The sequence below is a fragment of the Hippichthys cyanospilos genome, chromosome 18, assembly GCF_059441005.1.
Source record: "Hippichthys cyanospilos isolate Australia breed blue-spotted pipefish chromosome 18, RoL_Hcya_1.0, whole genome shotgun sequence".
Lineage (NCBI taxonomy): Eukaryota > Metazoa > Chordata > Actinopteri > Syngnathiformes > Syngnathidae > Hippichthys > Hippichthys cyanospilos.
This window is the reverse complement of record NC_142386.1, coordinates 5683428-5698719: the sequence shown is the minus strand read 5'-3', so window position 1 is coordinate 5698719 and position 15292 is coordinate 5683428. Positions and strand designations below refer to the sequence as shown.

Genomic DNA, 15292 nt, shown 5'->3' with positions numbered 1-15292 from the left:
TATATTCTGATGGTATGATGACCTTGAGCGAAAATATCACTGCATCAAATGATCATGGGATTAAAATTACAGCAATTTTTACCATTGAACACAATCATTTTTTTTAAACAAATATTGAATATTTGGTACATTTAGAAACGTGTACCATGCAAATAAATACTAAGTCAGAGTGCCCTTTCAATGGTAAGTTATTTTTATGACAAAGTCCTCGTCCTTATCCTCTCTGCATGCCAAGAAGGTAAAAAACAAACTAATTATTGTCAGATGCAGCTTGTTGAGTCAACTCTGCAAGCATTGGTGATAGCGTATCAAACTGCACCGTGCTTCGATGAATGTCCACTATAAGGCACACTAAACTTTGGGGAAAAAAATCCCCTCAATAACGATGTGATATATTTTCAAAATAACGTTGAATGTTGACACCTGTACCCCTTAAAATTATGCGGAAAGCAAGTGTGTTTTACCAGCAGGAGCACGTTTTGACAGCCGTCTTGTAAGATCCAAAAAAGTACACGGACTGTGTGCTTGTTTTTAAAAACGTCATCAAAATTCAACATACTGTATTTATTCATTCAAACGACCCCTACAGCGTGCTGTTTTGGTCTGTTTTGTTCCTTAAGACAAAGACCTCCCTATTATCCTCTTTACATACCAAGAAGGTAATAAAAAAAAAAAACAGCGATTGCCATCTTATTAGTTTCAGAAGTGGGCGATGCTTCATTTAGATGTCCAATACTGAGCACAGTAGGACTTTGTTGGGTAGCTCAAAAAAGTCAAAAGATAGACACAAATGCGTAGGCTGGGTCTTAGGAGGATATACTCATAGATGCGAAGTACCACCTTTGAGCTTAGTGACACAGTGTTTTATCTTGGTAAAAAAAAATAGACTTTCTTTTCCCGCTAGGTTACGGTGAATAACACAAATGTGATTTACGGGGAGCGCGAAAGAACAGGAGCCAAAGGACTCGCCGGTTGTCAAAGCAAACGATCTTTTCCTGAGCTCTGCTTGAGCCGCTTCTTTGTGGTTTGCTTTAACTCTCCAAGGAAATTTGTGCATGTCGCTTCATTAGGTCAGGCCGCATGGCTTCTAGATTTTAGTTGCTATTTTTCTTGGCCCGACGTCCGTCGTAATTTATTTTATGATGCGTGTATATCAGACCAGGAAAAAGCAGGACTTTGAAAATGCTTCTACTGATGAGGTGCGAGGTGGGGCTGTACACTGGAATGTGAGATAACGAGCACGCGCGCATGAACATGCATTAATGACATCTGAATGCATAGGGATTGAAAAGAAGACCAGCTCAGTGCTTTACTTGAAGAATCTCGGTAGGCTTGGTGAAAAAAAACGTCTCAATGCAAGACCCGACGTTTGATGCGCTCACTGTCGCGGACATTCGTTTTTTGGTCCTTTGACTCCTAGCAAGTCTTCGTGGGCTCAGTAGAGGGCTTCCTGACCTTTCCGATGATACCTCCTGCTGGGGCGGAATGCAATTAACGTCGCCGTCTTGCCGAGACTAAACGGACACAGCGGTGGACACAAATGAATACGCTGGACCTCAGGACAATATAGGAGTTTCCATATGTCAGCTTGCATCTTCTTCCGGTTTTGTTTTGCAAGTAAAGTATCGAAAGTGGTAGAAAAGCTTTACGCATATAAGACGGTTAAATGATGCGGGAAAGGCACTTGGCGCCGAAACTAGAATGTGACATAAAGGTGATGGTTTGAATATGTGCGCTAACAGGCGCCGGCCTTGACTTGAAGTACTAACAATCACAGCCAGCTCGCACCGTGTGATGCCAAGCGCTCCCTTGAGGCGGAGGTCACCTGTCAGCTACCCCATTGAGACACACGGAACACATTGCCAATTTAGCGCCATTCTCGCCTTTGTAATGCAGCATGGCACCTGCCCGCCTTTGTTCGCTGACCTTTGAATAATTCAGCCCCGGCAAAATGCTATGACACATTTTTGATCAAAAAGGCACCATCAAGGGGAGGCGGGGCTTTCCAGATGGGCCAGGTGTATTATGTTGGGGATAATGGACAATTTCTGTGGTTCATAAGCGCAATCAGGCTCATCACCACAAATGTTTATGTATTTATCCATGTATTTTTGTAGTTAGCAGTTGTAGTGGGCTTGTTGCTGTTGGTATTATTTTCTGTATGTACACTTGGGGCCTAGATATACTTTTGAATCAAATCATCTTGCGCTGTTAGATTTATTCGGAAAGTCATTCAGTGCTAAGCGGGAAAGGAAATGAGGGCCAGTATATTTAGCGTTTCCACAGAATATTGTGTGCAGCTATGTCTTTGTAAATATGGGCGCTATATAAAAGATCATTTTCATTCCTTGCTTTGAATTGCATTTAGGTAATATGTGTGTTGTAAGGGTGGAAACACTGCCATCCACTGGTCACACCATGCATTCACCACATGTCTGCATGTTTAGAAATAAGAGCAGCACCAACATATTTTCAACCTAATACCGGCACACTTTCATCGTTAGAATACAGCACCAACACTATAATGATATGCACGATTACCTTTAATAGTACAGGTGCCTTGTAGCGCACTTTTATTTGTGTAATTTGACTGACAGAATAAAAGGTGTTTTTAAGCCTCCTTATACATCCCAAGAACCCGACTCCTAAATAACAATTCACTGAATAGCTTTCTTTATTATCGGTAATACGATATTGTCATGAGGAATTCAAACATAACTTGATTTTCCGTCATCGAAATGGAATATAATTTAATAACTGGTTCGTGGCAGTAACCGAGCCAGAAGGAATGAGATCATTCATTCCCCTTGCCTTTGAATGATACAACTCTTCTTATCCTGGAGGAAGTTGACCTCCGCACAGGGTTGGAAAAAAAAAATGGTGATCGTATCATTTGTTAAGTTTTGCTGTCCCCTCGCCCGTCTGACGAATGGCAGCAGATTATAAGTTGGTGACCATCCGCCTTTGTCTCCAGGAATGCTTTTGTTAGCCGGGAGGCATCGATCACAATAGAAGTTCACCTTTTAAACTATTCATTTGAAGAAGCGCTGGAAACAGGACGCATTTGCTGAGTTATGGGCTCCACCTAGATTGTACATCATCCTCCACCAGCACCTGTTTGACAGTGTGTGTACCCACATATGGGTGTGCCTGCGCCATCCTGCTGCAATTGCCATTAGACCACTCTTGTTAAGGTGATTCATGATTTCTATAACCTTCGGGGTTTTTGCAGGAATGGAAATGTGCATCTCAGGCTGAGGGGGAATCTGGAGTCAGGCCGTAAGGCAGAATTTTATGAGCGGCGAGTGCGTGCCTATTTCCTTGTGCATGTGGGCCTGTTTTGTTTTTGTTATTGTTTGATGAAATGAAAAGCATCTTAGAGTTTGCTATGTACATTTTTTTATCCTCGTTTGACTGCCTGACGTTGAGTGCTCACAATTCATTGTTTACCTTTATTCCGTCCTCTGTATCGACTAGCAGAAGCCTCTCTCTTGCATATTATACCACAACGTGTTTTTTCAGGGCTGTTACTGATTATTAGCAGGCAAGGAAGCAGATATTTTGATCCGATATTTGTTTTCAGTAAAAGTGGATGTATTGGCATAAAAAAAAAATTGGAGTAAAAAGCTTCCTATTGTTTTCCAACAGGAAATCAATCTCTCCTAAACCTGTTAAAAAAATCACATCTTTGTTATACATTTTAGACAACATATAACATTTGTTGTAAAATTGAACCAAATATCCAAGGAGGCATTTTAATTTAATCATGTTTATCATCGTCATCGCTTCTTAAATTAGCAACTTGAAGGTCCCAATCACGGACCTCTGTGGGACGCCACAATGGACATTTTGGAGGGACGTTCATTTACGAATCATTGCAATGTAGTGTCATTTTCACCAACAAAGGGAACTCGTTGTGAAAGGCTTCTTTAACATTTTGCCTGAAAAACATCAGAAGGACCCCATGAAATGCACTTTCAAATGCCAGCTGTCAAAAATGATCTCGTAGCGAGCTCTCAGGTTTGAATGATTATAACAGATCTCACGTGGTCTTCCTCCCTCCCCTGTGGTGAGATTTTCCTGCAGTCTCGGCATAGGGGAATTGTGTTGAATTACTTTTCCAACCAGCCAAAGAAATAAATGGCACATTACAAAGACAAATGTTATGTACTTGCAATTCTCCCTCCAGAAGAAGCAATTTGCTTGTCTGCTTAACAGGTGACTTTACTAAGTAATGATTCAAGAACTATAATCAAGTCAGTGTACAGTATTACTGTCACAATGCACATAATGCACCTATTGGATTGGAGCTTTTCTTCAAAATCAACAGATTGGACTTTTTTACACCTTAACGTATCACTATTCATGTATCGCAGTGGTTCTCTAAAGGAAAGGTGTGAGATTTTTACTGCAGTGATATAAAATGGACATTTTTCTTTTCAAATCGAGAGCAAAATAATTGGTAAATGATGCACCTTATTGCTAAATTGTATCATTGTGACATTGTGAATATGCATTTATTTTTTTAGCTTTTACAATAGTCGTTAGTGACACAATTTTCTGGCAGATGTTCCGGGATTCAACACATCATTTTACATGATTTATCTTCTGGAATGAAACAAAGGTGACAACCACTGTTGCAGGATTTGGGATAGAGGACTGAACAAAAAAGAAGGAAAAAATACTTTATTGGTCATCGGAATATGTTTTATTGGGAAAATCAAAAACCTCTTCAGTGGCGTGATCTACGAGGTAAAAAGGCCACGCGCAAGCAAAAAATAAGTAAAACACAAACGTCTCCAGCTAGCGCTTTGGGAAGGAGTAAAGGCCAAATAATGAGACATAACAAGAAGCGCCTACCTTGTGAGAAAAGGAAAGCTGCAATAGGAGGTGATATCAACGGTCTTAACGCTTTTATCACCACAGGTGACAAGCACCAAGTGCGCTCTGTATGTAGAGAAATGCTCACAAATGAGGCAATGAAACCTTCAAAACTGTTTCAAAACATGGCAACTTTGGTTGAGGGAAAAAAAGACATATCACTTGCTTCCATTTAGAATGCTTTGCTGTCTTAGTCGTTTTTTTTTGGAGCTGCATTTGTAGTTTTAAAGGGTACGGCGTCCCTGGCTTGCATTTTTTTCACGTTAAGAAGTGGAATATGACGTATTTTCATTTCCTCTTTGCAGCGTTTTTCCCGCTTTAAGTTATCAACAACTGTTGATAACGCAACAACGCAAATGTTGTTTTGCCTCCCTCTTCAGGCCTTTTTAGGCAATTGCTCGTATTTTCTGTTCGCTTCTAATATGTTTTATAACGTTTCATGAAGGAGTCACTCTACCACAATTGAGCAATATTTTACCTCTTGTTTCAGTTATTTTGCTCTTAATTAGAAAAAAAAAGTACTCTTCCTGCCACGGCATCGAATATTAGCTTTGCTGTTAGTTACTAAAACCCTGTTTAAGTCTCACGTACCCCCCTCTAGTGCCTTCATGTACACACAAGGATACTTGCACCCCCATTTGAGAATCGCTGATTTCAAAGGCGTATAACTAGAAAAGCCAGATTGCGTGTGGTTATTCACACGTCATTCACAGCGTCATCGCCTGCGCATCACTACAGATGCTAACACACATGTCCGTCGACAAACACAGCTCACCTACGCGCGCGCTAATTATTTTAAGGAGGGAAAATGACAATATATTAAGCGACAGGACAAACAGATGTGTACCCCCCTGGTGTGTGTGGGGAACAATGATGCAGTAGACAGATTTAATAAAGTAGGCAGTATGTTGGCAATAAGCTGCGTTAAGCAAGCTTGATTCCATCTATTAACACTGTTTACTATGGTCTTTATTGCCCCGAGATGAATTGCAGCCGTTAGCGTAAACCGGGCTAAATAAGACACATTTCCCAGCGTTTATTCCGAGCTCTCGTAAGACTAACGAGAAATAAAGTCATCACGAGTTTATGAATGACTCGTTGGAAATGTGACGCTGCATATATTAGCCCCGTTTAACTTTTTAACCGTCGTGTGCATGAATGTATTACGGTAGTGGTTCTCAGATGGGGGTACTTGAGATTTTAAAAATAAACATGGAATAATTCTTTAAAAATAATTATTGAATGAATTGTTTCAGGAAAATATAAGTTCCTTAAACATATGTTATTTTCAGTTGATTGATTTCATGATTGTAAAAATCCAGATTCTCCCCCATACTAGAATGGTTGGACCCAACTTGTGATGTGCCGCCTCTCGTTACCTGTCAAGTTAATGATTTCTTTTTGTAAACACATTTCTATTATGATCCTAAAAAAAGACTTTAAGTTGAATATCTTTCAGCGGACACATATTTGTTTATAATTATTCCTTTTTGAGAAAAAGTCTGACACTTTATTTTGATTATTTTTTTAGGACAAATATTTATTGTTAATTAAGTTAATAATTTATTTTTGACAATAGTTCTCTATTGTAATCCCAAAACAGGACGCTTTATGTTTTTTTTCTTATTTTTTGTTTTATTTTTTTTTAACCCCAAAATGTTTTGCACTGGTTAAGGAGTACTTGGCTGAAAAGATATTTCACAGGAGGTACATCACTGAAAATTACAATGTATTGCAAAGCCAAATAGTCGAGCGATGCTGGCGGAATGCTGGTTTGCAAAGCTGCCGGTGTATCAAGCAGCAGGAAACACAGATGTGACTATCCTAAAGATAGCTCTCCATCCTGACACCTTGCAGCCACTCTTCACTAATTGCACCTGGTCGAGACCAATTTGTCAAAATGCAGCAGTGCAGCCGTGATCCTTTCTGTCCCGAAACCTTTTCTGAATGTTTTGAGATAAGCATTGATGGTGTTATTGCATGAATGTAGAGCGACATTAATGCGCCTGTCTGACTGGCTTCTATCCCGCTATCCACCTTAAAAATAGTACTTTGAAAGTCTGTAAAAACCACAGTGACAGAGCAGATGAGTCATCTCTGTATCTACCTCCCAGCATGTCTTCGTTAGCGTGGCCCAATTTTCCTCCAGGTGACTGAGAGCAGCAATAGAGTAAGCTAATGATAGCTTTTTGTTTTTAAATGTTTCACTTACGCCGATGACGTATCAGCGCCATTTTAGTGAGTCATGTCAACCATATGATATGGCGTAAGGCTGGGTTGTCCAAATTCGGTCCTCCAGGGCCGCTTCTCCTGCATCTTTTCAAGATTTTTTTCCCCGACATACGAATTCAAATGATCAGGATGTCTATGTGATTATTCCTTACTTTTAATTGCACGTAGCTAATATCTGTGTTGTAAGGGTGTAAACACTGCCACCCAGTTCTCACTGCAGTGCTCTATTGGCTTCAGATTAGGTAAGCATTAATCAAGGGTGTCAGCTACACTCCATAAAAAAGCATATTGGACGAGAATTGTATTCTTTCATTGTTATTACTATTTAAAAAAATGAGATCTCATCCATGGCACTGAAAGAGTTGAACTGCTCAGCAGCAGTTTTACTCTCTCAAAACATTAGTAAGATTGTAGACACACATCTGCCCATTTGGTTATGAACCGAAAGGACATCGACACCACAGTGGCGATATTGGTTGGGCAAAATGAAACATTTCTAAACGCGATCAGTAGGAACAGCAGCTGTCAGTTGAGTCATTGCCTTTGAAGAGTAACCCGACGGCTGCTCAACATTCTCTTTGGACAGTCGCTAATGCTGCTAGCCGCTAACCTTGGGACATTTATCACCAGGTCAGTCTTGAGTCAAGGCAGCAATCGTGCCGCAACACGCTTGCACACGTTATTGTCTATAAGTTATTTGGAAAGGTAAGGTTTATTTTGAAGTTTCCTTTCTAATCTCACAGCAGCACAAAGCATGAATACTTGTTTCTGCAGTTAGCTTGACCTCTTCCAGACAGTCTATGATAAATAATTGGGTAGGCTGAAAAAATGCCTTGAGCATTATTTTGAACCGAGATACTCAAATTACTCGCTTGTTTCACCTATAAAACACACTTTTGCTTTGTTTTTTTTTGGTTTCCTCCACAAGCATTCAAACAGAGTAGCATTAATGGAGCAATGATGTCATGCGATAGCCAGAGGATGGTGGCACGGCATGCAGAGACTTTTCTGATGTCATCTCAAAATGCTTTCCATCCTCGGGAGGCATCGTTCGAAACTGTCTGCTGAGATGTAATAACCGGCGTTACTGTCCTTTCTTTGTCACACCAATATCTGACTGCAGGGCAAATTTGCCTCATTGTAAGAAAATCCAGAGGAACAGGGCAAAATTGAGGCTGTAAAAAAAAAAAAAAAGCTGAGAAAAAAAAAGGCACTTGTGCCAAGACTGTCAGATGAACATCGGGCCTCCCAGGGGACCTTTACCCTTGGGGTACGCTGTGATCACCGCAGTGCCTTGTGTACGTGGATATGAGTCACAGCAGGTGGCGTCTGTATAAAGTATCACACAGTTTATTTATGACAGCTCCCCTGCTGACGCACGGAGAGCGAAAACAAGCTGCTCACAAGTCTGAGCATCACGGTTGTGACACCAGACACTCACTCGCTCCACCTGCTCTCAAAAAAACATGCACATTTTGTTTGCTCTCAGTCTTCACCTTTAGACACGGTGACCGCATTTGATTGCAAGTTTGCATTCTGTTCATGTCGATGCAGTGATGTAGTGCCTCGCAAATATGGGATTACACTTCAGGAAATACGTGAAAGTTTAAGGGACTTCCCTCAGGTGTCAGCAAATCTAATTTAATGCTTATTAATGCACTGAGAGGAACCGTACAGCTCTCTTTTCAAACTAAGAGCTAATTAATTGGAACCTAAAGTCATCGAATAGTGACTCCATTGGAAAGCTCATATGCCTTTTGCAGGCTCTTTATGCAGTTTCATAAAGATGTGTCATCAGAGACACTTTTTTTTTCCTGCAGGTGACCCACAACAAAACAGATTATCTCACACAATCAATCTATATTCCGGAGTTGCTTAGTAAAATAGGCCTAAAGATACCACTACACACATAGTCAAAGGGAATTAAGTCTAGAAAAAAAAAGTATCATCTCAATTTTCACCAACATAAGGCTGTTTTCGTGAAAATGGATATATATATATATATATATATATATATATATATATATATATATATATATATATATATATATATATATATATATATATATTTTCAGAATTAGGTTATTCAAGTTGAAATCAAGTAAAAAAAATGTATACTACAGGCCCTCAAAAGTCCGCATTCTGATAAATATTTTGCTTGTGGAATCCGAATTCAGCGGAAAAAAACACCTCACCAAATCACACAGCACAACGAGGCACGATAAGTTTGCCCAGTTACTGGTTTTCAGTTGATTGTTTTCCATTTTGGGTTCTCCAGACATCTTTCTAACCGATGTAGTAGACTGACAAATAATGTTGCGGCTGTAGGAGCCGAAGGCTGGCACGAGCCAAAGACTGACTCCTTTCCAGCCAAATTTGCTAACTGTAGTGTTTTGCGCCCAATCAGGAGCATGTCAAACTTGTAATAGGCGGCCATTACAATCAATCTGCACATGGCATGTGAAAATGGATGACTGCGAGAGAGCCAAATGAAAATTGTCTACAATATCAGCTACTTGGGATTTGTGGAACTCTTGTGCTGCCGTGTTGCTTAGTAACTGTAATGCTCCCAGATACAACTGCAAGTAAGCCTTCTTGCATTTTACGTGTCCATCAGCCCTTGCCTTCTCATTGTAATCCCCCCCCCCAAAAAAAAAAAAAAAAAAATCTGCTTTTTTTGTGTCAATTATGAATGATGTCTTTGTTACTTTTCCTTTCTATCAGGCTGCACGATTATGTGCAAAATAATAAGGATTATTTTGGTCAATATTGAAATCACGATTATTCGTCATGTTTGGTCAAACGTCCTTTTCTTAAACAAGCAGTATATAAACAAGGCTTCAAGGTTTGATCTTACAAATAATGATAATAAACAAATATATATAAACTAAATAATAATTAAAGGAAATTCACCCAAGACATGGCAAATATTTGGCACACTGGGCAACACTGTTAACTTTTTTGCTGAGTGCAAACATAATGAAAAAAAATGAAGCCTACTTAGAAGCAAGCACATTATTTACTTTTGAGAAAAAAATTCAATCAATTAGCAGTCAAAATGTCATTTTCCATCATTTCGGATTTTTTAAAATGTGTCACAATAGACAGCTGGCACTGTATGTAATAGGAATCAGGTGAGAAACTCAATGCCATTTCACACTGGTAAATAATATATTAGGGTGAGAAAAGCAGAGGTTTTTGACATGCAAGCATGTGGGTAACATTGCCCCCTGGTGGTAGGATGACAAAGTGCTTGATTTGACATGTATGGTAGCCACCTTTTTCAAATGTTAATATCGCAGAGGCTCACCTTAAATAATCATAGCAGCCAATATGGTGATTGCGATTAAAACTCGATTAATATTGCAGCCCTACTTTCTATGGATTTCAAAGATACAAATGAAGGGCGCAAAATCAATCTGCTCATTTGAATCCACCATTATACAACGATTTTTACTGTTTACTTCACACTGCACCAACAGTGACATTCTTTCTTTTTTTCACCCTATCCCTTTCCAATAAATCCATAAATCGTCCAAAATTACACGTGTAAAACTTCAATTTTTAAGAGGGATTTGTGAAAAAATACACACAGAGATACCACTACAACTGCAGTTCCAAAGGTTAATCAAATAGACACGGATGGTGCAACGCTGAAGTCTTTTTTTTTTGTTTGTTTGTTTATTTGTTTCAATGCAGAAATGCGTGGGACTTGTTTAAGGTACTTGACTGAAAGCGAAAGCTCGTCAGTCTGCCTCACGCCATAACTTATTTCTTCTCGGAGGACAGTGTGGGCCTTTCGCCATCGATAACACAGCTGTCAGTCACCAGCGGGAGTGAACCTTCGGCGCGGTTTGCACGGATTGCTCGGATGACACGTAGCGCTGACTCATCAATAACAGCAGAGCCCACATGATTGGAGATGAAACTCCTTTCTGAGGAAATTTGAATAAATCCTTTCATGCACCTCATTTCGAGACATGCTGTTGTCCCAACAGTTGTCTAATCATGTTTTCTGTCTTTGTCCCTTTTTCTTCTGTTATTTTTTTTCTCTTCTTACTTTCGCTGTCTGTTCAAATCCCCCCCTCCCCCTTTTTTTATCTTCTTGTGGACACCAGTGATGGCTTCCAAAGGCAAAGTCAGAGGTGAGTAGGGTTCATGTTTAGTTTAGCTCCATTTAGCATTAGGATTCCAGTTCATTTTTGTGACTTAGAAATGGTATGCATATATCCTCCTGAGACTCAGCCAGAATGTCCTTTCGCTCAAAAAAGACATACACTCAAAACAAATGTCCACCGTACTGGACACAAATAAATAAGCTGCATCTCAAGAGGATATTGAGTTTCTGTTGTAGACGGTTCCCAAATCTCCGACCTATACTTTCCCATATTTCAGTACGCATATTGGTTTGCCGGTGAAAGGTGACATCCATTCTTTTTTTTTTTTTTTTTTTTTTTTCTCCATGTAATAATTGAATCCATTAAACCATGAGTCAGAATTTTAAGAGGAATAAAGGATTCAAATTCTGGTTTACCGGAGCTGTCGGTACATTGCATGGTTCTCTCCATCTTTTTTTTCCTGCTTAACTGGCAAATGTTGTGCATATATGTTTCGAAAACAATGTGAAGTAACAATAGCTTGAATTTCATTACTACGTTCAGCAATTACTGACACAAGTAGAGAGGCATTGGACTGGCCAAACGCAAGTAATTCAAATATGTATTTTGACTAATAAATACAGTTATATATATATATATATATATATATATATATATATATATATATATATATATATATATATATATATATATATATATATATATATATATATATATATATATATATACAAGGAAAGTTATATCAAAAAATTTCTATGCAAATTGTTCATATAGCAATAGCACATAGACATAGCATTTATAAAAAAAAAAAAACCTTGTGCAAAGCCATCCAGCACTCTGCAAAACCTCAATTTGGCAATATAGCTCATTTCCATGTCCTCGATTTTGAAAAGACAAATGAATTGAATGTATTCTAGTTATTGCCCAGCCCTAGTTTGAACTTGGACTTTTCCCCACAGGGTTTGTTGAAGATATGTAACGTTCAGTTCGTCAACATACTACCAGTAAACTCTGTCTCGTGTGAACTATTTTCTAATTGAAAAATGCCAAATAAAGTGACATGGTATTCTCAGTTATTTGTCCCCGGTCAATGATAGAAAAAAGCTGCAAAAATTGCAAACAATACAAAGCTAAATATAATTTCCTGTTGGAAATGTTCAAAGTTTTGATAAGTGTGCAAGAAACCGAGGAGTGCTTTGTTTCCTTGCAAATGAATCCCCACACGATGTTTCTGTTTTCCCAATCTGGAAAAACTGATTTCTGAGTAATTTTTCATCCTATTTTCTGTACAGCCTACATAGGGATGACTTTACTTCATAATTTTCCAACTAAGTGATAAGTACAGGTCTCTTCTTCTAACGCAAGTACAATAGGTCCTCTCCAAATCCGTGACTGATAAGAAGAGTCTTTTTGCGCGAAGTAATGAAAAGGTTTGCTCGCATTCTAATGGAGCCGCTAATCTGTTCCCATAAAACCTTCTCCGTACAATCTCGGAATCTATATTGTAATCCAATGTGCTCGGAGCAGGTCAAGAGTTTTCCACACTTAGAACCTTCTCCTTTTCCTCCTGCCATCATCACATTATCATCCCCAGCAATAACGGTAGTACTGTAAGAGCAAGCTCACGTCTGATCCCATTACTCTTCATCATTCCTGACACTCTGGTCCTCCTGGAGTGGAGTGCGCTTGGCAAATTCATTCAAACCATTTGCGGAGTCCACGGGCCTAGGATTTGACAAATATACGGTATCATTGACAATTACCTGCCTGTCCTTCTTTAAGGAATCCGCCCCGCTTCAATTAGGAGAACAGATGTGGCGGAATTGAAAGTCAATCGCACGTCTCCCTTTGGCTTTGTTTGTCATTAGAATATTTTGTGATATACGATGTGAGTCTTTGTTTTAGTATGATAAAAGATAGCTCGTTTATCTCCCAGGATCCCCTAACGGTTTTGAAGACTCGCCTGCTTTCGAGTGCCGAAATAAAACTCGGCGATGGGAATTCTACATCAAGGAGCTCAGGGCGAGCTTTAAAAACTACGTTTTGTCATCATATATATATATATATATATATATATATATATATATATATATATGTTTTTATTTTATGGCGTGCAATTCACTTTGCTGTCTTGCTAATGGACAAAGCCTTGGGCATTTCGGGTCACAGCATTTTCTACATATCGGACAAATTTATATCGACGGTCCATTGCCGTTTGAAGAAGATATTTTACACTCCTCCCCGAAAGATGTTATGATGGTTCTCTAAAATGTTGCATTCAAATGCCACAAGAGATCTTCAGTGTCGATCTAGCTACTGCAGGCTCTTACTATATGCTGAGTTTTCTTTTTTTTAATACCAATCCAAATGAGAGGTTCTTCTAAAGAGGAGACGTCTCATCTTGCAGTGAAAGTCTCCCCAGTGGGGTACACCAAATTTCTTCAGATCACTCCTAAATGAGCAGTATCTGTCAACATATCAGCACATATTAAAGAATCGCACTATGTTGTGTTGAATCAGGCAATCTGCAAGTTTTCCGTTGGCGATGGTGATTAGTCTGATTTCCCTTGTGAACATTACTGGAGCCTCTGCTCATTTCCCAGAGCGCGTTAAGCAAAAAATGAAAAGAAATCATTTCTCCTCTGTATCGCTTCCAGAAGAAATTTGGAATTCCAAGTCCCTTTTATACCTGATTCCATTGACCTTATGATTTTATGACATTTAATTTACAAATCCAATTAAGGCAGGAAGTGTCAGACTGTGTGCTGAAGCAGCGTTGAAGGCCTCACAACTGATGGTGCTGAGAGGAACAAAGTCTAGGTTAAAATGAAGCAAAATTATTATAAATACACATATTATACTCATATATATATATATATATATATATATATATATATATATATATATATATATATATATATATATATATATATATATATATATATATATATATGCATATATGCATATACACGTGTATATGTGTGTATTTCGTACGTTGGTCCTTAATGTTCCGAGTACACCTTCGCATTTATAGTATCAGCGAGCGTGTCTGCGGTTTTGAATGCAAATGTCAGTTTTGCATGATGCGCTTTTCATTTGTAACCGAACAATCATTTAAATGAAAATAATTATATCCACGTCACACAATTTCCACAAAGAAATGTTTTCTAATAATGAGGCTAAAGATGCAAAAACACCTGCATAAATTTAAGCCTGCCGCCTTCTCTAATCTTTGACAGAAGCAACAATGTTTTGTTTTGTTTTGTTTCCTCATTTTCCTGCTCGCATTTACCTTTTAGCTGTCAGTTTCTTTTCTACAAATTTTCCCTGCGGAAGACAACAGTGTATGCAGTATTCATGGAGGCCAATTTGGCGCCATTTTAAAATCATCCATTGTATGCCCTTGGCTGAAAAAAAGGACTGAGATCCCTGTGAGCCTGGATAAGAGGACACTTGAGATCACCTTGAACATCTTCCACTTTGCTTCATATCTGTGTCCTTTAAAATGATTTCCCTGAGTCAAGGGCAAATTATATCAATTTCCAATAGATGGGCCTGCCTGTGGAAGTGTGACCTGCTTTTATTCTTATTTCAACGCCAAAGAATAGATTGATGCAAATGTCATTTGATTTTGCATCTTTTAAAGCAGAAAAAACAGACTTTGTTTGTGTTTGCTGACAATTTAGGTTGGGTGAACATAACAGACTGACCTTATCAAGGGCTGTGAATGCTCCTCTGTTAGTCTGACCCGTTTTGTCAAAATGGCACAAGTCATTGTTAAAATAACATACTGCACCCCGATGTTTGTTTAATACAGGTGCAACTGTTTGTGATGCCGCTATAGGGGATGAATGAGATGTAAACAGGCTATCAACGAATCTAATTTTATGTGTTCAATCCCAAGCCAGGAACTGCATTTTTTCTTTTCAAATTAAGAGCAAATCCATTAGAACATGAAGCATTTCATTCATGAATCGTGTTTCCTTCGCAAAACGTTATATGCTTTTATTTTTGGGTTTTTTTTTGTTTTTGTTTTTTTGCATTTTCATTTGCGAGGCCAT

The 15292-nt window shown here is 38.8% G+C and overlaps 1 protein-coding gene across 3 annotated transcripts in view; it reads left to right on the top strand.

The window, feature by feature from the left end:
- The window catches only part of LOC148408637 (cell adhesion molecule 2-like), a 168898-nt gene that overhangs the window by 104580 nt on the left and 49026 nt on the right, over positions 1 to 15292 (top strand). For 2 of the 3 annotated variants that reach the window (XM_088441539.1, XM_088441537.1), the window contains exon 2: positions 11232 to 11258. The exons of the other annotated variant lie outside the window; for it this stretch is intronic. In XM_088441539.1, the coding sequence (XP_088297665.1) occupies positions 11232 to 11258 (27 nt within the window). The remainder of the gene's footprint in view (positions 1 to 11231; positions 11259 to 15292) is intronic. 3 annotated transcript variants of the gene reach the window in all.